Source organism: Colletotrichum paranaense, assembly GCF_030867605.1.
Source record: "Colletotrichum paranaense strain IMI 384185 chromosome Unknown Scaffold_1.1, whole genome shotgun sequence".
Lineage (NCBI taxonomy): Eukaryota > Fungi > Ascomycota > Sordariomycetes > Glomerellales > Glomerellaceae > Colletotrichum > Colletotrichum paranaense.
The window spans coordinates 5,215,058-5,239,405 of NW_026848959.1; the positions used below are offsets into that span (position 1 = coordinate 5,215,058).

The window sequence follows — 24,348 nt, forward strand, 5'->3', positions numbered from 1 at the left end:
CCGTGTCCCAAAAACGGATATCGGCAGAGGTATTCTTCCGGCTGCTTCACCATGATCGGATTGCTTAGGTAATACATACTCCCACTGTGGACCTGGGGGGAAGGTCCCTCGAGGTGGACGGTGGACATTCCTACATGATCCGTGCTTGAAGTTCTTAGGCGTGCACTGTACGTACCTGCCGGGACAGTTGAGACTTCCCTTAGGTAAGCTACGGGCCCTTTGGAAGCTGCCGCATTCCTCGCCGCCAACAGTCCACGGTTCATGCACCACGGCAGAACAGAGTGGCGGGACGTTATCGGAGGGGCTTTCGTCACACTGTGTGCCGATAGCAACGCATTCACGCATCCAGAACCTCCCGTTGGTACAATGCGAAAGAGAATCAGTAGCCGCCTCTAATCTAACGTTGTCATACATCGTACATCAGAGCAGTCGCCTAAGCCGCCACAAGGGCGCTGCCAGACACCAGACCAGCTTCAACTCGTTGTATTGCGCCCCGATTCTTCTTTCAACAACCGCGACTTTACCGACTTCCATGGTTTGCCTCTCGTCGCCATCCATCCCGCTGCCGCCGCCGCCGTCGTTGCCATCCTCTATCCATCTCCACCAACCATCAAAAGAACCACGACGAAGCTGAAGCAAGCTGAAGCATCACGATCGACGCCATCGAACTCTTACCGAAAAATACTCGTCCTTTCTCCGTGTCCGGCAGCCGGCGCTCGGCGAGCGGCGAGCCCCCTCTACAGTGATGTGGCGGGTTTTCCGACCTCGCGCTGGCATATCGAATGCGAGCACCTTGGCTGTTCGCGCAGTCGCGCCACAAATTCCCAGCCAACAGACTGTCATCGTGCAGAGGGTGAAGCTTTCAAAGCCTAGATTTAGGGCCGGGTATGTCCACGTCACACAAATTATGTCAAGCCTGCTTCCACTAACTTTGCGCCTAGAACTTTCCTCATCGGAGCAGGCATTTCGCTCGCTTGTTGGCACATTTACTGGTCCACCGTTTTAAATCCATTCTTTCGACATGTAGATCGCGAATACGAGAAGCTGTCACCGGCGGAGAAGAAGGCGCTTGACGAAGAAATAGCTCAGGAGGATGCCGAGCCGTGGTTCATTCCGTTCCCCTTTACGACGAAATCTGTCAACCAGCCACCGTACAAGGGCAGCGACCCCGAGTGGCTAGAGTTCGTCAAACTCAGCAAACAAAAGGGGACGCAGACCCAAATTCGCGGTAAGTGCCTATCCTGAGAATTGGCTGCAAATGTTCTCCCGACTGATCGCTGTCACTAGCCGACCTTGCCAACTGGGTGAAGTCCTCGGTCGAGAGGCACCCGGTAATCACAGCTAGATGTGGCAACTCAGTAAGGCTTCGTAGATATTGGCTGGACATCGACTTTCCATACCGACCACCACCGGTGTTCTACTCTTCTGGGTACGCGAACTCAAACCATCCCATGACATGCGATCAGGTAGCCACTAACAATACGCTCTAGATTACTGCTGCAAGGCGATGGATTGTACTGGTCAACTCAGCCCGTTGACTCGTTGACCGTTAAACGCCTACAAAAGATACTTTGGCCGGATGCAATTGCCGTGTCTTCGTGGGCTTTTACGAGTGCGCTATTAAAACAACACTACATGGATATTTCCCGAGCCCTTGGTTTCGAGTCAAGCAAGCCTGTTCAAACGTTTCCATCAGTCAGCGGTGGCAACATGCAACAAAAGACTCAGGGACCTCTTCCGTCTGCCAACAGACAGACTCCTGATGGCACGCCGGCAGAGACTGCCTCTCACAATGTCAGCAAGACAGCAGATTCATCACAGGCAGACGAGCCAGAGAGCGGCGGCAAGACAAACTTTGTCAGGGACACTGCCATATCCCATATAGAGGGGATGAAGCAAATAACAGACGGCCCTGCAAGAGAATTCCGAAGGAAGCTTGCGCAGTCCTGGAAGCCCACACGACCATCTCCTCCGCGCGGCTGCATCCTCGTTTCAGGCTTCGTCGAATGCGAACTACCCAAGGGCTTCGTATTGATCGACGTCTGGGGATTCTGGAATCCCAAGACGGAGACGTTTGAGACGAAATCAACCTTTATGAATGTACGGAGGGTACAGATGAAGCAACAATCCCCTCGGCGGAGTTGATGGAATTCGCTAAGACACTCCCACCTTTTCTCATTGCATATTGGCGGCGTTAAGGTAGCGGTGAACATCTACCTTTGGGTTAATTTGGCATTGGTTGGCGATTTGATCTCACCGGCACCACCCCCTCATCGATCGGGGGCCTAGCGGAACACTCTTCTGGTTTGTGAACGAGCATTCAACAGGTTACAGCAAGAGAGTGAGCGTTTGTTCGATATCAAGATACCATAGACGAGCACAGAAACGGGACTGGAGCAAGACAGTAGAGAGGAGCAACGAGTTCTCTTCTGTCTCCTACAATGTCCTCTTTCTCTTCTTCAAATCATTTTCACTTGAAATCCTGCGGCGGTACTGTTTCTCTCGGTGACAAGATTATTTGATTCCAGTGTGACTTGGTCTCCTGCAAACCTCCTGGGAGACGAGTTGCCGGGTTCGAGAGAAAAAGATCAAGTTGGCGTGAGAAGTCTTGTTATTCGCCGAAGCTTTTGCATTCTATTGCAAGAGTACGGATTAAGCACAACACGGTTGAGAGCCACTGAACAGAGACCAAATAGGCGCAGCAGGCAAGCAGGAATGGCAGTCCGCGCCTAAAGTTTCTTTCTCCTAATTTTGCGAATGCAGCAGCGTCTGGGAGCACTGATGTAAGTACCTACCAAAGGAAATACCGAGATGTCTATTCCTCGGAAGGATCGCGGGCGTGAGGCGGCTCAAATGTGTGGCTGCGCTGCCCCGTTGAGGCCTCTGCGAAAATGAGGCCAAATGGCAAACTCCAGCATGGCACAACTACAACAATCCGCCGATTGACTCAGCCCGAATTACAGTTTGATAGAATAATCCTGAGCAAGAGGCGGCCTCAGTCCTTATGCGCATACATAACGACGCAGATTAGTTGACGTCTCCATCCTCCCGTTAAATCATCAGCCTTCTACCATCATCACCTCTTAAGAGACCATCAACAAACATCCACTACCATGGCTGCACATCTCCAGCGCCGACTGTTTCAGGACTTTGCCGAGTTACAGCGAAACCCATACCCTCGCGTTGCATTACATACCAGAGAAAACGATGTTCGCCGGGCATGCCTTGTTCTGCAGCCAGAGGGCTGGATGCCCATGCACACCACCGTCAACTTCGGAGACCGCTATCCTCTCGTCGCTCCCACCATCAAGATGAACACGCGAATGGTGCATCCCAACATTTTTGACACCTATATCTGCGCATCAATCCTCAACACGTTCGAGGGATACACACCGGCGTATACCCTCAAGGGCATTGCCATTCAAATGCTGAGCTTTTTCAGCAGCGATTCATTGGAGCAGGAGGGAGGATATTACACCGAGCCTCTTGAGTGGTATCGGCAAGAGAGCCTTAAATGCCGGCAGGACTTCAAATGTCCTCACTGCAACTTTGATGGAACCAAGAGCAAGGCAGACTTTAGAAGAGCTCGAAGGCACGCCCTGAAAGCCTTGTCGCCGACGCCATCATCATCATCATCCTCGTCAAGTGCTGCGACTACAGCGGCTGCCTCCAAGGACCACCAGGGATGTGTCTTGGCCGCTTTGCCTGACGAGCTTCTGCTAGAAACTCTCCACAGTCTCGACTTCGCGGACCTCCTCTCCTTTTCACGGGCTTGGCCGCGTATTGCAGACACACTTCGCGGATATGATGTTATCCGATTGAGAGAACTCCAATGCTTTGTGACCAAAACCAACTTCCGAGATACGAAGCTCGGTGTAGGCGTCATGGTCCCCAAACGCAAGCGGGCTATAGAATCAGAGTTTGACCTCATCTCTCTGCCGGCATTTCAGGACCTGGGAGTCCGCTTCTCCGTCCACAATGTCGCCTTCGAACACTGGCTTCCGCTGCCTCTGAGCCGCCGTCACTGGAGCTCCGTCAAAGACTATGTTACACCCGTGATGCATAGTCTAGCCGTGGCTATCTCGTTACCGAGCGCCAACAACTCTGCAGTGGGAGTTCTCGCCGCCTTCATGAACGACATTGTTGTGCGGCTCAATCAAGTATATGCACACACATCATCTAGTGGCGCAGCATACAGAGGCAACGATAATGTCAGGATTCCACAGATGAGTACATTGCGGCACGCGTCAGAGAAGGCGATCGAGTCTTACTTCCATCTATTTCACCTTCTGCTCTGCCTGGCGACGGCGGATCCCAAGCTGGTCACCGACGCCAATAACAAGATCAAGAGATTTATGGGTGGTAAGACCTCCAAGATATCTTGTCCGAATCTTGGTCACCTCCTGGTCTACCTCCTCATCAGCGACATTGATATGACGGAGGCTATGAGAAAAGCGATCATCACCGAAGCCATCACGCGCAATGTTGTCTGGATGCTCGACAGGAGAGGCTCCAATATGCCGGAGTTGAGCTATCTCGAGCCGGATTACGTCTCGGGGTATCGTTTGAAGAGAACCTTTGAGGCGAATCGCACCTCATACCGACTCCTCATGTTTTCGGAGCTCTTCCGCCGCATCGCCAGACCTTCCAACGGAAAAACCTTGGAGCAAATCCGGGACGAGCTCTTCGACCGTCATGGCGCACCCCCTACTGGTGCCGCTCTCCAGCTATCCACCGAAGTCCGCCGCCTTCATGACATCGACAATTTCCCCCATTTCTTCAACGAAATGGGAATTGTGCGCCATCCGTCAGCTGAAAATCTCACCAGCGTGCTACGGGACTGTGTCAAGGACAGCATGAAAAGAGGCTACTCGGTCTGGGGCTTGCCGGTCCCTACTGCTCTGGCCTTGCGATCCCGGATAGAGCCCAACGTTGGAGTTCGAGCAAACCTTGTGGTGAGAAACCCTCCTGGTCCTCGCTACATGTCAAGGATCACTTTCTTCCCTGACAAGGACCGCCGGAGCTGAACAGCCACCTTGCAAGAGGCTTAGAGCGGGAAAAAGAGATTTTGCTTGAGCCGAGCAGTCGAGTTATTGGAAATGATACCCCTAATGAAATTAGAAATTCGAATGAGAAACAATTAGTTAAATCTAGTATACCGTGAACCAAATCATGAATCCTCCAGACTATCGTCCAATCGCGAACCAAATTTTCGAAATGGTTACGATCTTTCAATTAACTGAGAGTCACAATGGGCAAGTAGCTGGTTCGACAGTTTGAACTGCAATATCTTCCCTTGCGAAGAGTGCTTAAAAAATCGAATAAATCTCCATTCGCTCAATATTGATCTTTTTTGCAAGCGTATCTTATTAAAAGATTACTCAATTTCTATTCTACTAGGGAATGTGTTCTTCTGTCTTGATTTTTTAGATACCGGTACATTAGCATGTCGAGTATCGTGAGGCATCGTCCTGCTCCCAAGGTCCGCACCAGCAAGGTGAAGGCAACTCGGTGAGCACGGGTGCCTTCGGTGAGCAAGAAACCTTGTTAGTCAGCAGATATCTTACGTAAGGCCGCTGCAGGGTCCCCCGGCCGCTCTCACTCAACGTCACTCCCTCCCCCCCAACTTTTACGTCCCCGCGTCCCTTCGTCCTCCCCCGAACTCGTCGTTCTTCGGGTCCAGCCCGTGTAAGTGGTTCTGCGAGGTTTTCGTCTTCACTTTGGCTCCCACTTTCATTCCCGTTCACGTTGATGGACAAGAACTACAGGCACGATACGTGCTTTTCATTTTGAATCTCACTTACACCTTCATGGCCTTGCCTTGCCTTACTGTGCCTGCTGAGATCCGGCGGCCTCCCTGTCGTTGTCTTGTAATACCGGGATTCTGTACATCTTGATTGACGATGGCTTCAACCACTTCAAACACAAATACCTCGGTTCAAGAAGACAAGAGTCAAATTCATTGAGAGTTCCCTTTTGATTGTATAAAAACATCACCGATTATGGGTTGCCTGTCAACCTGTCCATTCGATCTGGACGAACGCCTTGCCCCAACGCCATACATCAGGACATTAATTCAGAAACAGCCATACATGGATCAGCCATCTCGACCAATCTTAATCAAAAGACGACGATCACATCTGATTTCATCACGAAATGATCCAAGGATCCCTCCAGGGTGGCTCTCACCCTCTCCGCGTGCGACTGCGTCCCTCTACAGCCATCATGTAAGCCAAGGCATCATCCACTGCGTCAAAGTCAGCAATTGAGCTTCACGAAACAGTACATCACGATGTGTCATCGTGAGCTTGTGAAGAGAGCACTGACATTGAGACTCAACCCTCTCCCGACCGGCAATGTACCAGGCCTCGTTAATCCTGTCTCGCTCAGATTCATCGCCGAGGCAGGGGAAGAATTGGACATCTGTCGACAGCGGCGCCAGGTCTGGTGTGCGGAGCCTGGTAATGCGGGGGGCCCCAAGCGCTGACGATGAGTGGGCGGGGACTGTGAAGTCCTCGTGAATGTATTCTCCAGCATCATCGGGGAAGAGGATGAAGTCATCGTATGGCGCATACTTGGCTGAAAAGTCGCCGTCGTGGAAGCTGCTGCTGCTGCCTTTTTCACGTCCGGATCTTGCACATGGCTCTTCATTGTGGGTGCTTTGGCTAGTCCATGATCCCATTGCAACAAGGCTGTCATGATCCGGGCTGCGTCTCCGTCTCTGCGAGACGGGTCCAGGGCTTCGTCGGTATGACGAAGGCTGGTGCCTTGGGCGCGGAGACGGCGGTATGCTGTACAGCTGCTCATCACTTAGAGGATTGGACACGACGCTGCCTCTGTAGTCGGCAGGGCGATACGCCCGCATCGACGTCTGTGTCGGTGACGCTGGAGAACGTCGATCACGTGGCCCGGCAAGGGCATCTCTGTGTCTGTAACCGTGAGGGGAAGCGCTTTCCTGCAATGGCACCATTACTGAGCACATCTGACGTCCTGGTGTCATTGGAGACCTGGATCGTGGCACAGTGGTGAAGTCTGGGTTAGTATCAAAGTCGAGAGGCAAGAAAGCCATGGTGCTATCTTAACGAGGCCTCGTAGAGCAGGACTGGAGATACTTTTGATGGAACTGGCGATGAATGAGGAAGCTTTTGGGTGATGGAGTGTGTCAGTTGATGAGGAAATGTGATGGAGGATGACGGCCTGTAATATCTCCTTCGGGGCGGTGCAGAGGAAGTGTGTGCCAAGGCAAGTATGAGAGGTCTGAGATGGGATCTGCCAAGATATAGGAACCTGTCTAGGATGGAAAGCGAAAGTCAAAGGGGAATTTGGGCCATTGGTGATAACACGGAAGAAAGAAGAGGGGAGGAGGATGGGATGCGAGATGGAGGGTGGTGGGAAGCTCGAGGGCTTTATATGGTGAGTGCTCCCCCGGGCTGCTCTCTCTCCTCCAAGTGGCCAATCAGGGGACAGTATTCCACTTCCCCCGTTGCGTGCCACCGACCCCGACACGGAGCCCGGGCCCGCACTAGACCGATCCCCTTCCTTCTAACATCCAAGCTGGATGCCTTCTCCCATATTCCTCGTCGTTGATCTCATTGAGATGTGCAATGGCTCACAAAGTCTCATGAAGCCGGCATGAGGTTGCTGGATATCGTTGAGCCCTCTGGACGATGGTAGGCAATGCTGGACGCATGTCTCGATTTCCTTCTTCATTCTTTGCCTTTCCAGAGTCTCTCGTTGTCTCACTCCGTCTTACAGTCGAAGTCGATGTTTCTGCCCATCGTCCGGAGCCTTTGAATCGTAAGATCCAGTCGCCTTCTCTTTTCTGCCTTTCTTCTCTTGGTTGTTGACCCAGCTTCCTTGGCTTCTGATAGCGATGGCCTTTATATCGATGTCCCATTTTGAGCGCATCCCCACTTGCAAGCTTGTGGCTCAGATATCCAGACGTTTCTTTTAGCAGGCGCAAGAGTGTAATGCCCGCCCGTGTATATCACGAGAGGCCTGTTTCTTGCGAGAGGTCAAGCCTGGCTGGACTGACCGTGGCACACCAGTCATGTGACCCTACGCTGACCTAATGCGCACCCCCCTAGCAGCTCGAGAATGTCAATGGTCGTGGGAAGCATACACGAGGCTGCCGTCACCAAAAGGATGCCGGAGGAACCGTCGCTTCGATTTCCCAGTCGAAGTCTGGTTGCCGGGCCCCTTCCCACCGCCACCACCAAACATCGACCCGGGTGAAGAAGTTGATGGTGTTGAGCCGAGCAGAGTCCCAGAAGAACAAGCCAAAGAGACGACAGTTCGTCATCCGAGGATCATTGCAGGTTAACCCTGGAAAAGATTGATATGCCCAATACCAGGCTTCTTCTGGGCCCTTATCGGTGTCCTCGCTTATCAGTGACTGTCGGACATGCTCTTTGTACTCGTCCGGAGTATAGGATGACAGAGCTTTCCTGATCGGGAGTTCCAAGTTGCTCATTTCGACGCATCTGTCAACAGCATCCGTGAACCATGAGTAAATCTCGCCAACCCGGTTGTAACTGGCGTACCGTGGCTGTTGCGGGAGGGCGAGAAGTAGCTGGTAGAACTGAGTTGGCGGTGATGTTGACACCCTGTAGAGAAACTTGATCCCAAAGCATAGCAGTCGAGCCTGGTTCTGGTTGATGTGGCAATCACCGCGCTCCAAATTGGGAGGTAAGATTGGAGCGGTCCAGTACACAACTTGAGCGCCATTTCTAGGGCCGCAATGGTGTGTCTGCAGAGCCTCGATCTTACGAAGCTCCACGAGCGCACGCAATGCTATGGAGAATTGTCAATATTCAACATGATGTAGGTTCGAGAGATGACGGATAACTTACGAGGACCAATGACAACCGCTGCAAGAAAATCCCTTGTCGCAACCAATTGCTCAATCTCCCAAAGTGACAGGTAATCAAAAAAGTGCGCTCTCTGGAAGTTTACGATATCCAGGTTGAATCGTACAACTTCGGGATCTTTGAAAAGCTTGCAGTAGACCTCGAATCGATAGAGGGCTCTGTGAAAACGAGCAGACTCGGCATCGGTTGGCTTCTCAGCGGAAGAAGGTGCGTCAGGCCAGTCAGGACGGTCGTTGGCGAGACTACACTGCTCTTTCATGAGACGATGCAGTGCCATGTCCCGGAACTTGGACCCCAGATGGCCGACGCACTGGTGTAATTCTGCTAATCGGAAGCCATCTGATAAGCTGATGGTGGGAGGAACACGCGGCCGTCTCTTGAGGTATTCGTCACTAAAGGCGGTAACGAGATTCAAGTCTTTCGGGTCAAATTTGGAGGACTCCAGCGCCATGACGGCATAAGGAAGTGAAAGGTGGCCTATTTCGTTCAGGACCACCTGCCGACATGCTGACGAGGCGCATCGGAGCCAAGTTGGAGAAGTGAGGGCTGCATCTCTAAGGCATTTGAAGGTTGACAGATGTGATAGGATATACACCCAGAGCTCATCTGGCATGCGCCGCGACATCGTATCGTGGATTATTTGGCAAATTTATCGTGATCTTGTTAAGAAACCGCATCGAATCCTCTATGTTTTCCTCAAGTGGTAGGAATTCCGGAAGTGGGCAGTTCGAGGTTTGACACAGGAATACGGTGTTCTCAGTTGGTGGTATTTCAATCCAAACTCAAATCAGGCTCAAGGCAGAGACCGTATGACCTGGAATTACTGGTGCTCAGGGTCTCATATGCCGTACTGAAAAGTCTCTTGGGTGGATGTGCGTGGTGAGTTCATGGCTTGTCGTTGTGAGATGGCTGAGCTGATTGATGCGAGGATCGTCGATTCGGCCGCCGTTTGGGACAAGCCGGGGCCGAGAGGTACGTACTGTGTGGTTTTACAGTGTTTATACTTCTATCGGGTCATCCAGACTGGGTGGGGTCTTTGAGTGATAGAACCAATGAGAGATCATGGGAGACACTAGTCTACATCCGGGTTAGCGCCCAATTGCTCTCAACTCGGTGCAGGTGCAGTGAATTGCTGGTCGAGCACAGCTCGCGTCAATCCCTTCGCCAGACTGCCACGGTACCTCTCTGTGAACGTCACACTTCTTCGCCGCATTCCACCTCGCTCTATCCTCACCAGACAACTACGGAATCGCGATTACGCCAGCATTCATCGCCTCCGAATAAATCTGAAGTAACAACCGTCGCGATGGGCAAGAAGAAGCGCGGACACCCCGACGTCGAGGACGTCCTCTCCCGGCCTTGGTGCTATTACTGTATGAATTCATTGCCTTTCGCGTCTCGGATTTGAGCGCGTGTGCTGACTTGTTTGCAGGCGAGCGCGATTTTGAAGATCTAAAGCTTCTCATCTCCCATCAGAAAGCCAAGCACTTCAAGTGCGACAGATGCGGTCGCCGACTCAATACCGCTGGAGGTTAGTCCACCACGCACGCTGTCCTCTGTGGCATCGTAAGCTAATGTCTCGTGTCGCGCAGGTCTCTCCGTCCATCTGAACCAAGTTCACAAGGAAACTCTCACCCAAGTCGAGAATGCGCTACCGAATCGACAAGGCCTCGATGTGGAGATCTTCGGCATGGAGGGTATTCCCCAGGATATTCTGGACCAGCACAGGAACCGCATCATCCAGAACTTCTACCAGGCCCAAGAGGACCGCAGGATCGCCACCGGCAACCCCTTACCTGGCCAGTCGAAACAGCCGAGGAAGAAACTCAAGGTTGAGACTCCCGAAGAGTTGAAGGCCCGCCTTGCCGAGCATCGCGCACGACTGGCCGCCGGGCATCCTCCCGCTACTAGTGGCAGCCCTGCCAATGGCGCCCCTGCGAGCGCCAGCCCGGGTGCATTTGTAAGTATCCATACACCGAAAATGTTATACATGTGTGGCTTTGGGCTAATCATCCGTCACAGAACAACTCTCCGTACCCGCCGCCTCAAGCGCCTTACGGTGCGGCTCCCGATCCGAACTACCCGCCTGGTGCTGCCCCTGGCGCTCCGGCCTACCCTCAACAGGGCTATCCGCAAGGCAACTTTGGCGGTTTCTCTGCATCATCTCTTCCCGCGAGACCGACGAGTGGCCTTCAAGCGATGCCCGGTCTACCTCAACGACCGCCCCAACATGGCGGCCAGTTCTGGAATGGCTCTGGCGCACCGCCGCCTGGCTTCCCAGGAGCATCCACTGTCGATGAGCTGGTTTCTGGAGCGGCACAACACGGAGACGAAATCGACGAGCTCATTCGCAGAGCCGAGTCCGGTATCAAGCCAGCCAAGAAGCCCGAAGATGAAGCCGGTGATGAGGCCGCAGGCGACAAGAAGTCGAAGAAGGATAAGAACGGCAGAATGTTCTATGCAGACACAGAGGTCAGCCCTGAGGAGCGCATGGCGCAAATACCGAGATACGCCTACGTGCCCCCAGCATCGTAGTCAAGAAATGACTGGCATTGAACTATTTGGATGGCGGCGCATGGGGACGTTGCGACACGGATGCATCCCAATCATGGCAAGTGTCACTGCGAGAGGCTTTCATCGATTGACACGATTTTCGAGACTCGGGACGACAACGGCAACCCTCCTGAGCGGAGTTTCAATGGCGTAGCTGGTTTTGGGATGTACATAAAAATTGTAAGGAATGCACTGAGAATTTCCGTCACTGTACTCATCGCAGGCCGTGACGCTGAACAAATTGACAGGTCCTGCATTTCAACGATCGTCGTTTCATGGTGACCCGAATTGCTGTCTCTGGAGCTGCGGATGAAGAAGCTGGGATAACCTCTGATATGTGAACCGGCATCTGTATTGGTCCTAAGTCATGCATGAGAATGCAGGAGATGAGGGGCCGCGACGTGATAGGTGGTCACGCGTCCGTATCTGGACTTAGTTGCCAGCCTTGCTTACCTTGCTTGACGAGATCGCACAAACGACGCATGATCCATCCTTCTCAAAACGTTCAACATACTTACTAGCATTGTGGCATTCCTCTCGTACTACTCTGGACTTTTGGTGCACAGCCTTGGCCATGTGGCTGATCGACACACAGAAAACAACACTGCATCGCGTTGCGGATCATCGACAGAATGGCACACGCTCGTACGCCATTCTCTCCCACACCTGGGGCAACCAAGAGGTCGAATTTCACCACATGTCGAATCTAAACAGTGCAAAGACGAGAACAGGATGGAACAAAATTAGGATGACGTGCAGGCTTGCCCGCTCCAAATTCAAGTACGCATGGGTCGACACATGCTGCATTGACAAAAGCAGCAGCGCCGAGTTGACAGAAGCCATCAACTCCATGTACTCCTGGTATCAATCGGCCGAAATATGTTACGTCTACCTAGCAGACCTAAGTCCAATACCTGAAGGGCTTAGGGGCACATATCGTTACGATTACCTCAGAGACAAATTACCCAAGTGCCGCTGGTTTTCTCGGGGCTGGACTCTCCAAGAGCTGATAGCCTCAAAGCAAATCGAGTTTTACGACAAGAAATGGAACCTCGTAGGCGAGAAAAGCGACCTCATCACTATTATTCAAGAGATCACACGAGTTGACGTGAGCATCTTACAAGACAATTCAGACCTACAAACGCTCCCGGTAGCACGTCGCATGTCCTGGGCCGCCGGCCGCAAAACCACAAGAGTCGAGGACATTGCCTATTGCCTCCTTGGTATTTTTGATATCAATATGCCATTGCTATATGGCGAGGGATCAAAAGCATTTCAAAGACTTCAAGAACACATCGCCAATGAGACCAACGACTTGAGCCTTTTTGCGTGGCAGAAAAAGGTCGACTACCAAGCGGCTTCAGCTCCAGGGCTCAGTGGTGTATTCGCAGAATCTCCAGCAGACTTCACATACTGTTCTACCCTTATGAGACACCGAGATCGATTTCAGTTCAGGAACGACTTTACCCTCACCAACAACGGTCTCCAAGTCAAGGCCCAAAAGCTCAGGCTGCCGGCGAATGACGCTGCGGAAGCGGCGAACGATGCTGACGCGTTCTACGCATTGAGTCTTGATTGTCTCGAAACCAGTGTCAGAACGCAAGGGACCCCCAAGTGGCTTGCAATCTGGCTACTCAAGGTCGGAACGACGTTTGTTAGAGCGGTTCCAGATCAGGTGTATGCATACAACTCGAGATTACAATGGTCTAATGCCACGCTGGACACATTTGATGCCTGCATCCGCAAGACGCTATACGATCACGAAACGACGCGGCTGGCGTCCTTCATGGGAGCCAAGATCGGATTCGAGTACGACTCGCAGCTCAAAAACTTGATAATCTCCAAGACAGCGAACCCCGTGGAGGCATGCGTGCGATCCTCCGTCGCAGACTTTGTCTTTGACTGCCACGGGCTCGACAATTTCGCTGGGACGCATTGTTTCAAGATCCAATTCGGATTTCCATTACAGAAAGTTACCCTGGGCATCATCTGTGGCCTTCAGTGGGATGGCTCGCGTTGTCGACCGTGGGCGGCACTTTTTGACGAGCTCTCGGTCGAAGGGACCGAATCGGAGCTGCTGATGAGATATGCACAGGTGATCCCTGGCGTTAAGGCTGAAGAGAGACTGTCGGAGATTCGCGACTACATGATGTGTCGATTCACGGATCAATCAGGCCTGTACAAGTCGAATTTGATGCCCAAGTCTGCAACCATCATTCAGTACGGGACCGTCATCACACATCGTATTTGGATCGAGGCGGAACCCAGAAAGATCGACGAGGTTTCCTTCTCTCGAGGTTCGTCTTCTGCGTACATCTTCAAGGTCCATTATCGATCTGGCGTGAACCAGGCAGATTAGGTATTTGCTGAACAGGATCAAAAGTATGATGTTGTTGCTTCCATGCTCCTCTTCCCGCTCGATTTGAGATGGCCGGGATTGCGTGAGTGGTGACGCGTTTGAGCAAGTACCTTACATGCGTGTACGCAGTACTCCGTAGACATGAACAGTTGTTCGTATGGGGACGGCAAGACGTGCCGAAGTTTTCCAATTCAAATCACGAACCCAAGCGGTCGGGCTACTCATGGTGATGGCTTCCTTGCCACTTTGTTTAACAAGACTAGGGTGGCCGGGTAATCTGGGGGGCCAAAGTTGCTAACAAGGCGAGTTTTTTTTGGTGGCGGCCGGGATCATGTTCACTTTGCGGCTAAATGCAACTCTCCACTTCCAATGTCACAACTAGTTTGTTCCCCGCAGTGACTTTTGCCGTGAGATCACGCGCGGATCAAGAAATCTCCAAATTACATGCAACTAGCTGGCTGATTGCTTTTTGGGGTAGGCAGTTCTTCTACGGAGTATCTTGTCTGCGTTTAGTTCAATGCCTCCGAACTCTGACCTGTTTGATACTGTAAGTTGAGAAAATCTGGTCAATCTGGCGTGTAATAAACTTGCTTGAAGAAGAAGCAAAAGCAAAGGGTCTTTCAGAGTACTCAAGAGAAGCACACTACCGTAACACGGCACCGGCTCTTGAGCAAGTTGTGGCCGAACAAAGCCGGGCGTGGGGTAAAAGAGTCTTGGAAGCCGCTCGCTTCGAGGACCCGGCCGCGCCGCGCTGCGGGGAAAGCTCGACTCAAGCATTTTGGAGGCTGGGGTGTCCCTCGCCCGTATCGAGGATGACCATCTCTTCTCTACTGAGCATGCGTCGCAACCTCGCCGGCCTCTGCTCCGGCCTGTCATGGAGACCCAGGAAGTGGTCCCTTTTACCCGTCGGCCAGGAACCGTCATCCCATCTTGGCTGGTGTCATCCGTCCCCGGCCGTCCATGAAGGCGGTTCTCGTGCCATTATTGGTGGTTCTCCATGTTTGTCTAGCTCGTGGTGCCGTTCGTTCGTTCTTTCGTTCATGCCCCGTACCATCAGTCGATCCCACCTTGCCATGCCTGTTCAATCTGATTTCCCCATGGAAGCGTCATCCTGGTCTGGGGTCTACAACCGTTCCTGATCCGAGGACTGAAGCACTTGCGCGCGCTATTGGATGCTCGTTTGTGTATTTAATTAAAGCGGTAGCCCTTCCCTCTCAATGATGCTGGTTCCTGTCTGTCCGTGACACTGTTCTTGTACAGGTGGAGCGTGAGCTTCACAAGCCCGCAGTCATGGCGTTCGTCAACCTCAAGTCAATCTCCCTTGTGGTCCTATCGAGCCTGGCACCATTGATCTCGGCATTGGGACAGCAGCCGATCGTCTCATTCGAGAGTACTTCAGGCAGCTTCCAGATTGCCGGAGGAGATGTCGGGACAGGCCAAATTCTGGTATCAGACGATGATTACTGGGGCGTCATTCGGGCAGCAGGCGACCTATCCTTGGATTTTGGTCGGGTCACCGGCACAAATTACACGCTCAGCAATGGCGGAAACAGCTCCAAGCCTGCTCTTTACACCTTCTCGCCAGTGGATGTCACCAATAACACCGTTGTGAGTCTCCTTCCTGTGCCGCAGTCCAAGTGGTCTGAGTGGCTCTGGAGAGCGTTCTTCTTAAAGAGAGGAAGGTCGCTAATCGTTGTCCACAGTACCGAGTTCTAGACGAACAGTCATTTTCCGGTCCCAACTACACCAATCCAGCCCCCGATCGCACCGTTGTCATCGTCGGCACCATTGGTCATTCAAAGGTCATTGACAGCCTCATCAAGGCCCAGAAACTCAATACGAGTGAGGTTGAAGGACAATGGGAGTCATTCGTCAGCCAATTGATCGACGAGCCCATTCCGGGATGCTCCCGGGCCCTTGTCATTGCCGGTAGTGACCCTCGAGGCACCATCTACGGCATCTACGACGTCAGCGAGCAGATTGGAGTCAGCCCATGGTACTTCTGGGCCGATGTGCCGTCCAAGAAAGCGACTGAGATCTACGCTCTGCCTGAACGTAAGGTCCAAGGATCTCCTGCGGTCAAGTATCGTGGTTTCTTCATCAACGATGAGCAGCCTGGTCTGTCCAGCTGGGTTTCGTAAGTCAGTTCCATTCTCTTCGGGAGAAAAAGGCTAACATGCCCAAAGAACCAAATGGGACGACACCTGGAATAATGCCGCAGGGTACAACTACCACTTCTACAGTCTCGTCAGCGAGCTCCTCCTGCGTCTCCGTGCCAACTACCTCTGGCCTACGCTCTGGGGAAGCATGGTCTACGTCGACGACCCGCTAAACCAACCCCTCCTCGACGCTTACGAAATCGTTCTCGGTGGCTCTCATACCGAGCCTCTCATGCGCGCTCAAAACGAGTTTAGAACATTCTACCAGGGTCAATGGGCCTATAACCTCAACAACAAGACCATTGATGACTACTTCCGCTACGGCGTGCAGCGTGCCAAGCCCTACGCTCGCAACAGCCTGTGGACGATGGCCATGCGCGGCACGGGTGACACCGCTATTGAGGGCAACTTGGGAGTCGAAGGCATCGTCAAGATGCTGGAGGAGCTCGTGGCCAATCAGCGAGCCATTATTGAAGAGGGACTTGAAATCGACAGTGCCTCGGAGGTTCCGTCGTTGTGGTGCCTTTACAAAGAGGTCCAGTCGTACCAGGAAAAGGGCCTCGTCGTGCCCGAGGACATCACTCTACTGTGGGCTGACGACAACTGGGGCAATATCCGAAGGCTACCACTGGTGAACGAGACTGACCGGAGCGGCGGTGCCGGTGTGTACTACCACTTTGACTATGTCGGTGACCCGCGCGACTACAAGTGGATCAACACGATTCAGCTGGAGAAGACGGCGGAGCAGATGTCTTTGGCGTATGCCCGGAATGCGCGCAGGATCTGGATTGTCAACGTCGGTGACTTGAAGCCGCTCGAGATTCCCATCAGTCACTTCTTCGACCTCGCCTATGACACCGAGAAATGGGGGGTTGACGGCACTGGTACGTGGCTCGAGGCTTGGGCAACCAGAGAGTTTGGCGGCGACCACGCAGGCAACATCACGGACATCTTGACGCGGTATGGCATGTACGCTGCTCGCAGAAAGTACGAATTGGTTGAGCCAAATACATACTCAGTCATCAACTACAACGAGGCAGACGCGGTTCTGGGCCAGTGGGCCACCCTCCGCGAGCAAGCTCAAGCCGTCTACGATGCCCTCGCTGAGGAATATCAGGCGGCTTTCTTCGAGATGATTTTGCATCCCATCTCGGCTGGCGAGATCCTGCACAAGATCCAGATCAACGGTGCGAAGAACCAGCTGTTTGCAGGACAGAAGCGCAACCTGGCAAACGATATCATCGACGAATCCAGGAAATTACTCGATGCGGACGCCGAGCTGACTATCCGATGGGATGAACTGCTCGAGGGAAAGTGGCAGCATATGCTTGATCGTGAGTTGAAGAACCAAAAGCTCTTTCTGTTGTGAAGAGTGCTAATATGACGCGCAACAGAAACCCACCTCGGATATGATGGTTACTGGCAACAGCCCATGCGTAACACGCTCCCAGATATGCGCTATGTTCAGTCAGCGTTCCCATCTCTGGGTGGCCAGATTGGTGTCGGCGTCGAGGGGTCCAACGCCAGCGTTCAAGGTGACGACAAGTGGCACACCAACTCCGCCAACGACCTCGCCGTGCCCCCACTGGATCCCTACGGGGCCATCTCGCGCTACTTTGAGGTGTTTACCCGTGGCAATACTGCATGCCCTTGGACGGCCAGCCCTTGGCAGCGCTGGGTCAAGCTCTCCCAGTATAATGGCACGGTTGGCGGCAACAATGGTACGGACAGTCGTGTCTGGATCTCGATCGACTGGGAGAATGCGCCGACAGCTCCCAACGCGACGCAAGTGTACATCAATGTTACGACGCCGTGCAAAGGCAAAGAAAAGTACGCTGGATCAGGACAGAGAGTCATCGTGCCTGTTGTCAACCGGGCCGTGCCGTCCAACTTCACCAAGGGTTTTGTTGAGTCTGATGGACATGTTTCCATCGAAGGACCGCACTACCAGAACATCATTGAGCCCAGCAACTCTACCGGGTCGAGCAACAGCAGCAGCAAACTCGAGTATCACTTGTTTGAGAATTACGGGCGCACGTTGGGTGGGATTGGACTGTATCCGCCCGAGTCGGAGAAGATCAAGCTGGGTGAGGGACCGGCGCTGGAGTACCAAATGTACCTCTTCACCAACACCAGCAAAGCCAACGTCACGCTGTACATCTCACCCACATCCAACTATCTCGGGGATGGCAACCCTCTCGAGTATGGCATCTCGCTGTACCCGACCGGTGGAAGTGCACCGCAGCCCAAGACAGTGCAACCGGTGGGCAAGACGCAGGGACAGAACATGCCGGATGGATGGGGCTATGCCGTGGGGGATGCGGTCTGGGGACTCACCGGCAACTATACGACAACGTCTTTTAACGTGACGCAGGAGGGCGCGTATACGCTTCGCGTGTGGGCGCTTCTGCCGAACATTATCGTGCAAAAAGTTGTGGTTGACCTTGGTGGTGTGAGAAAGTCGTACTTGGGACCTCCCGAGAGTTTTTTGCTTGGACGCGATGAGCAGGGCGCCGTCAAGCGGACCGCCTTTACAGAGACACCGGGAATTGTTGGAGGAACTGCGGACTAGAAGTAGTCACATGCTTGAGCATAGAGTATTGGGTGTTTATGTAAGTAAGGTGAGAAACAAAGTGAACAATAAGAAAGTACCTAATGAAACGATTAAAACCACAACGGGTTGGTGTCTGATGAATTTTGAAGTTTGAAATGGATTCAAATTTATCCCGGCTTTTCCCATCTTCGCCCAACCCTTCACTCCTGACATGTTTCAGTGTGTACCCGTAGTTCTGGTCCTTGGAGCGTTTCTTTGCCTTTCTTTGTCCTCCCACTGCGGTGATGTTTTTTTATTGTTGTTTGTGGCTAGTGGATTCGACACCAGCCACAATTCACATCAGCAACGTGGGCTCCATAGTGCCCAGTTGTTATCAGATGTGGCTCAGGCGTCAACATCCATTATCATTCGTCTGCTCACTGATGGTGGTGGGTTCGGCAGGAGGATTGGGGTTAGTGGGTCCACTTTTGCCTCGCTAAAAAGGCTCCCGGTCGTCGGGGGCAACGGCGGCAGCTGGCGGGCGGGAAAACAACAAACGTCAGTCACAGCACACGGCCAAACAGCACGCACACAGCCCAGAGTGCGCACACCGTCAGCTCAGATCCGCCCAGCCCAGCCCAGCCCAGCACAGCTCAGACAGACAGACAGAAACAGAGGGACCCTTCAAATCAAGACATTTCACGATCACCTACCTAACCGTCACTCCTCATCTCCTAATCTCTTATCCAACTGCAGCTCTCTCCTTCCTTCCTTCCATTCCATCACCACCTCGCCCTCACCCTCACCCTCACTAACCACCCCCCCCCCTTCTCCCCTTCCCCCACAGCAGCTCGTGCTTCTTCTCTTATTCTTCCCCAATACTCTTTCGTACTGCACATGCTCGGCCCGCGCTGCAAAGCGGCTTTGTTTATTTCTTGATTTACACCCCCGTTTGCTGCACCACTTGACTTGGACGTGAACTCGGACTCGAAGAGCTCTCTTTCGCGACTTGCTCGACAGTCTCCTCGAAGCCGGCAAACGGGACTGATCCGAGTCACTTCTTTTCTTCGCACAACAAAACACCCACACAATACAGACAGCATCGCAATAGCTAGCAATCATGGTTGTCGATCCGAATGCCGCCTCCATCACGGTCGCAGGTTCGTCTTCCTTCTTCTTCTTCTTCTTCTTCTTCTTCCGTATCTTAATCCACCCGTCGAGCGCAAACGCTAACCTTGGCCGTTCGACAGTTCGAGTACGACCATTCACGATCCGAGAAGCAGCACAACTGTACGTCAAGAACCTGTAGCAAAGCATGGGAGGAATCAAGATCAACAATACTGACAGGGCTGCGTGCAGAACCCGCAATGAAGAAGGCACAGTCTTTCTCGGCGATGGCTCGCTTGCTGCCGCACCCCCAAAGCTTCAAAGAGGCGGTATCAGACCAGTAATCAAGGTCGTCGACGACAGATGCCTGTGAGTATCCTACCTGCCACTACGGTCTCGTCCTCGCCCTAATACCCTCTTCCACAGAGTCTTCGACCCTCCCGAGGACAACCCCGTCCACAGATTTGGAAGATCCGTGGTTCCCAACGGCAAGAAGGTCAAGGACCAGACCTTCATGTTTGACAGAATCTTCGACGACAATGCCACCCAGAACGATGTCTACGAAGGCACAACAAAACAGCTCATCGACAGCGTCCTCGACGGCTACAACGCCACAGTATTTGCCTACGGCGCAACTGGTTGCGGCAAAACACACACCATCACCGGCACATCACAACACCCCGGAATTATCTTCATGACAATGCAAGAACTCTTCGAGAAGATCACCGAGCGAAGCCAAGACAAGACCACCGAGATCACCCTCTCCTACCTCGAGATTTACAACGAGACCATTCGCGACCTGTTGATCCCCGGAGGCAGCAAGCAGGGATTGATGCTCCGCGAGGATTCCAACCAGGCCGTCTCTGTCGCCGGCCTGACAAGCCATCACCCCAAGAACGTGCAAGAGGTCATGGACATGATTGTGCAGGGTAATGCTTGGCGTACAGTCTCCCCGACAGAAGCCAACGCTACCTCATCTCGATCCCATGCAGTTCTGCAGATTAACGTCTCGCAAAAGGACCGCAATGCCTCCGTCAACGAACCCCACACCATGGCAACCCTCAGCATCATTGATCTTGCTGGCAGCGAGCGTGCTAGCGCCACCAAGAATCGAGGCGAACGTCTGCTTGAAGGCGCAAACATCAACAAGTCTCTTTTGGCCCTGGGGAGCTGTATCAATGCCTTGTGCGACCCTCGCAAGCGCAACCACGTACCATATCGCAACAGCAAACTCACACGACTCTTGAAATTCTCTCTCGGCGGCAACTGCAAGACTGTCATGATTGTCTGCGTCAGTCCTTCAAGTGTCCATTTTGACGAGACGCAAAACACCCTTCGATACGCGAACCGGGCAAAGAACATCCAGACCAAGGTGACTCGTAACGTCTTCAACGTCAACAGGCACGTCAAGGACTTTTTGGTCAAGATTGATGAGCAGATCGCTCTCATCAACGAGCTCAAGGCCCAGCAGAAGGATGCAGAGAAGACATTTTACGCAAAGTTCCGCAAACAATTGGAGAAGCGCGATGCGATCGCTCGCGAGGGTGTGCAGCGTCTGCGCATGGCGTACGAGAATTCGGCCAATGATAGACGGGACAGGATCAATAACATGAAGAAGTTGAGGGCCTTTGAGCGACGGATCAGCCTGCTTTCTGCCTGGGTCGCTTCTTTCGATACCGTCTGCGACCAAAGAGGTGACGAGGACGCGATGCCCGCGACTCTTTTGGCCATTCGCAAAACCGCACAGGGCATCATGGTAGAGCTGGAACACAGCCGCCACCACATTCATCAAAAGCTGGAGAACACGAACTGGGAACGTGCTATTGACACCGCTCTCCACCACAGCATCAAGCAATTGCCCGGAGGCGAGTCCGATGCGGCTGAGATCGATACTTTGACTCGAGAGGCTGAGCTGCTCAAGGCCAACTTTGGCAGAGAAGCTAGCCACGAGGTTCTCGAGATGGACAAGGTTGGCGATGCTGCCATGATGCAGGTTCTTCTGACGGCGCAATTCGACATCCTGGCGTCCCTCGAGGATACACTAGCGATGAACGAAGAGGATGCCGTTGCACACGCCAAGCAAATCATCAACCGACTACTAGAAGCTGGCTTCTCGGCCGCATCCCATGTTGTCAAGCCTGATGGTGCCATGATCCCCGTTGAGAAGTTCTCTCCCAGGAAACAGGGTACGCCCAAGCGTAAGAAGGCAGTCGTCAACAACAACACCTCTCCCATCCGCCAGCCAGCCTTTGTTCCTCCAACTGAGCCTACACCTCAGCCTCATGCGTCTCCCATCAAGTTGTCTCCACGCCGTAGAAAGGTGGCGGCTCCGAGGAGTCCCCGTAAGGGAGTCTCATTTACGCCGGTGAAGAGAAAGTCGGAAGCCAAGCGAGGCGTCCGTTGGAGGGATGATGAGACAGAGTCAGGATTGGCCGACTTTGAGAAGACGCCCAAGAAGTTTGAAGCAACGCCGGAGCACACATCACCAGAGAAGGGACTGAGAATGCCTGCTCTTCCCTCATACCTGAGGACAGCATCACCCAATCCGGGTAACTCGGGCTCTGACGACAGCCCGACTCTGGAACTCCCCGAGTCTTCATCCATCCCTCCTGCCAAACCCAATAGATTCCAGGCTGGCTTCCTGACCAAGGGCCGTATCTCGTCGATAGGTTCTGGATCACCAACAGTGCCAATCCCGACCATGTCTTTGCCTCTCGGCTCCTCTCCGTCATCAGACAGCGGAGATCAAGTTGCTCCGTTGCGCGCCCTGGACGTGCACCGTTCTTCGAACTTGTCGCCTCCGGCTTTCCGCTCTAGAATCGCGAGAGCCAGCCCTCCTCCGAGAACGTCACTCTCCGGCAATGTCTCTGCCGATGAAAACAACCCCCCTTCACCGCAGGGGCCGTCCGGATCAGAGTCAGAATCACCTAGCATTGACCCTAGAAAGATTCGATCGGCCTTGCACTCGATGAAGAAGGTCCGCGGCGAGCACCGACGCGTGTCGTCCATAGGAGGGACGGCGGCATCAAATGCAAGACGTATCTCGTCTGTGAACTCAATCGGCTCCAACCACCGCGCGTCGGCAAGCTTTTCCGGCCCTGTGGCTAGCAGCACGAACGGAATTTCTCGATCACGACGAGCCAGTGCAGAGCGAAGGCTCTCACCGCCCATGGTCTGCTCACCTCCTGACTTCAGGAACGATCGGGCATTCACGGCGGGGCAAGCAAGGCGCATGCACTTGGGAGGCAGCTTGAGGCTGGAAGGAGGAAGCCCGCAGGCGCCTCAGCACCGAATGGCTAGCGCCGACTTCAAGAACCGTCGCATCACAATCGGGAGCCTGGCAGCGACCGGTAAGATCGAGAAGGGACATGCACCTAGGCCCAGCGTGGCAGGTTGGCGTTGATTTTTCATTCTTTGGTTTTAATCATACCCACTTGGCTTGGTAGTTGTCGCAATAGAGGCGATGGGGGTGTCTTTGGTTCACCTTCCCTGTTAGGATAGGATCCTTGTTTTTTTCCCTCTCATTGACGGGCGTTGGGTACACTTCGGATCTTAATCTCAGAGGATTCTTTCAGTTTGTTTCCAGCCGTTTGGCGGGCCTCGTCGAGGGCCATTGTATGGTTGTTGTATCAATAGGTTCGGGATAGAGCATATATTCACAGTTCATCTGATAACGATTCTGAACTCAGCAACTCCGCTCCCCCGCGTTGTGCGAGTGGTATAATGGTGACAGGTGCTGAGAAACAAATCGCCGGGTTCACAGTGTCATTTTGCCAAGCAGCCAAGACACGCCGCTCCGAAGATCCCACACAGGGCATGCTGGGAAAACGTGGATGCAGACATGCAGTGAGCCCTGAGGTCCTCCCCGGATTTGTGCCAAGACTGACGCACGTCGGCTTGCAACGACAGTCCGATAATGCGAACATGTCGTGTGTGAGACTCGAGTGAGTTGCGAGAGTTGAGACTGTGAGACTGTGAGACCTTCGGGTCTGTGAGATGAGAAAATCGCTTTGGACCTTCCCTCGGTGCCATGTCATGCTGCTAAAAACAGCACACTTTGTACCAGCAGAACCTCAGAGTTTGGAGCCTCATGATGAGACTGAACTCAACGGCCGAGTTCTGCCGAATGATCCGCTCACTGTGGTCAATAAGGCATGAGGCCGTGGGAAGCAGCAAGGGCAGCGCACAACGCAATGAGAGTCAAAGGTACCCTCATTCGAAACGAAAACGCTCGCTGTTTCATATAGTTTGTGGTAATTGATGAGTGGGCTTCTTTGTTTCCATCGCCGATGAAAGCCAGGAGCCAGGAGCCGGGTGAGGCATTTGTATGGGAAATGGGAGGAAAGACAAACGAGATTTGAATGCAGACTTGCAGGAGTTTTTCTCTCGGGATGAGGGGGTAACGGGCAGAGTTCGCCGCCGGGCGCGTGGTCAGCTTTGGAAAACGCGAAGGGCTAGAACACCGTCAGCTGTATATGTGTTGCAGGCGCGCGCCGAGGCTGTCTCATTCAGCAGACCAAGACAGATCGGATGGCAGATGGAAGTGGCCAACGAGAGTAAGAGAAGACGGAGCTCGCGACATCATTATCATCATCGTCATAATCAACACCAACTCTTCCTGTCTCTCTCTCTCTCTCTCTCTCTCCCTCTCTCTCACACACACACACACATACTATCAACAACATCAAGTGCAATAAGACGTTAAACTAAGCACCATCTCCGTTGAAGGGGCGGAATGACGGAGTGGGCCAGCGATAAAGGCAAAAT

General features: G+C 53.1%; 10 protein-coding genes across 10 annotated transcripts; 7 read left to right on the forward strand and 3 right to left on the reverse strand.

Moving 5' to 3' along the window:
* Positions 1-261: 261 nt before the first annotated feature.
* CPAR01_01813 (uncharacterized protein) lies at positions 262-396 on the forward strand (the record flags this gene model as incomplete). The annotated part of the gene is made up of 1 exon (XM_060486101.1): positions 262-396. One exon carries the CDS (start codon positions 262-264, stop codon positions 394-396), a length of 135 nt encoding a protein of 44 aa, XP_060356958.1.
* A 349-nt stretch (positions 397-745) lies between these two features.
* Positions 746-2,145, forward strand: CPAR01_01814 (uncharacterized protein; the record flags this gene model as incomplete). Its single annotated transcript, XM_060486102.1, has 4 exons — positions 746-885; positions 942-1,228; positions 1,288-1,429; positions 1,491-2,145. 4 exons carry the CDS (start codon positions 746-748, stop codon positions 2,143-2,145), a joined length of 1,224 nt encoding a protein of 407 aa, XP_060356959.1.
* A 968-nt stretch (positions 2,146-3,113) lies between these two features.
* On the forward strand, positions 3,114-5,027 carry CPAR01_01815 (uncharacterized protein; the record flags this gene model as incomplete). Its single annotated transcript, XM_060486103.1, has 1 exon — positions 3,114-5,027. One exon carries the CDS (start codon positions 3,114-3,116, stop codon positions 5,025-5,027), a length of 1,914 nt encoding a protein of 637 aa, XP_060356960.1.
* Positions 5,028-6,185: 1,158 nt separating this feature from the next.
* Positions 6,186-7,069, reverse strand: CPAR01_01816 (uncharacterized protein; the record flags this gene model as incomplete). The annotated part of the gene is made up of 2 exons (XM_060486104.1): positions 6,186-6,247; positions 6,328-7,069. 2 exons carry the CDS (start codon positions 7,067-7,069, stop codon positions 6,186-6,188), a joined length of 804 nt encoding a protein of 267 aa, XP_060356961.1.
* A 1,065-nt stretch (positions 7,070-8,134) lies between these two features.
* On the reverse strand, positions 8,135-9,321 carry CPAR01_01817 (uncharacterized protein; the record flags this gene model as incomplete). Its single annotated transcript, XM_060486105.1, has 2 exons — positions 8,135-8,793; positions 8,853-9,321. 2 exons carry the CDS (start codon positions 9,319-9,321, stop codon positions 8,135-8,137), a joined length of 1,128 nt encoding a protein of 375 aa, XP_060356962.1.
* An 855-nt stretch (positions 9,322-10,176) lies between these two features.
* CPAR01_01818 (uncharacterized protein) lies at positions 10,177-11,405 on the forward strand (the record flags this gene model as incomplete). The annotated part of the gene is made up of 4 exons (XM_060486106.1): positions 10,177-10,243; positions 10,303-10,401; positions 10,463-10,830; positions 10,893-11,405. The coding sequence occupies 4 exons, from the start codon at positions 10,177-10,179 to the stop codon at positions 11,403-11,405; spliced, it is 1,047 nt and encodes a 348-aa protein (XP_060356963.1).
* A 232-nt stretch (positions 11,406-11,637) lies between these two features.
* On the reverse strand, positions 11,638-11,796 carry CPAR01_01819 (uncharacterized protein; the record flags this gene model as incomplete). Its single annotated transcript, XM_060486107.1, has 1 exon — positions 11,638-11,796. The coding sequence occupies one exon, from the start codon at positions 11,794-11,796 to the stop codon at positions 11,638-11,640; it is 159 nt and encodes a 52-aa protein (XP_060356964.1).
* Positions 11,797-11,997: 201 nt separating this feature from the next.
* Positions 11,998-13,782, forward strand: CPAR01_01820 (uncharacterized protein; the record flags this gene model as incomplete). The annotated part of the gene is made up of 1 exon (XM_060486108.1): positions 11,998-13,782. The coding sequence occupies one exon, from the start codon at positions 11,998-12,000 to the stop codon at positions 13,780-13,782; it is 1,785 nt and encodes a 594-aa protein (XP_060356965.1).
* A 1,290-nt stretch (positions 13,783-15,072) lies between these two features.
* On the forward strand, positions 15,073-18,513 carry CPAR01_01821 (immunoglobulin I-set domain-containing protein; the record flags this gene model as incomplete). The annotated part of the gene is made up of 4 exons (XM_060486109.1): positions 15,073-15,390; positions 15,486-15,919; positions 15,969-17,275; positions 17,336-18,513. 4 exons carry the CDS (start codon positions 15,073-15,075, stop codon positions 18,511-18,513), a joined length of 3,237 nt encoding a protein of 1,078 aa, XP_060356966.1.
* Positions 18,514-19,594: 1,081 nt separating this feature from the next.
* CPAR01_01822 (kinesin motor domain-containing protein) lies at positions 19,595-22,984 on the forward strand (the record flags this gene model as incomplete). The annotated part of the gene is made up of 3 exons (XM_060486110.1): positions 19,595-19,764; positions 19,834-19,950; positions 20,008-22,984. 3 exons carry the CDS (start codon positions 19,595-19,597, stop codon positions 22,982-22,984), a joined length of 3,264 nt encoding a protein of 1,087 aa, XP_060356967.1.
* Positions 22,985-24,348: the final 1,364 nt, after the last annotated feature.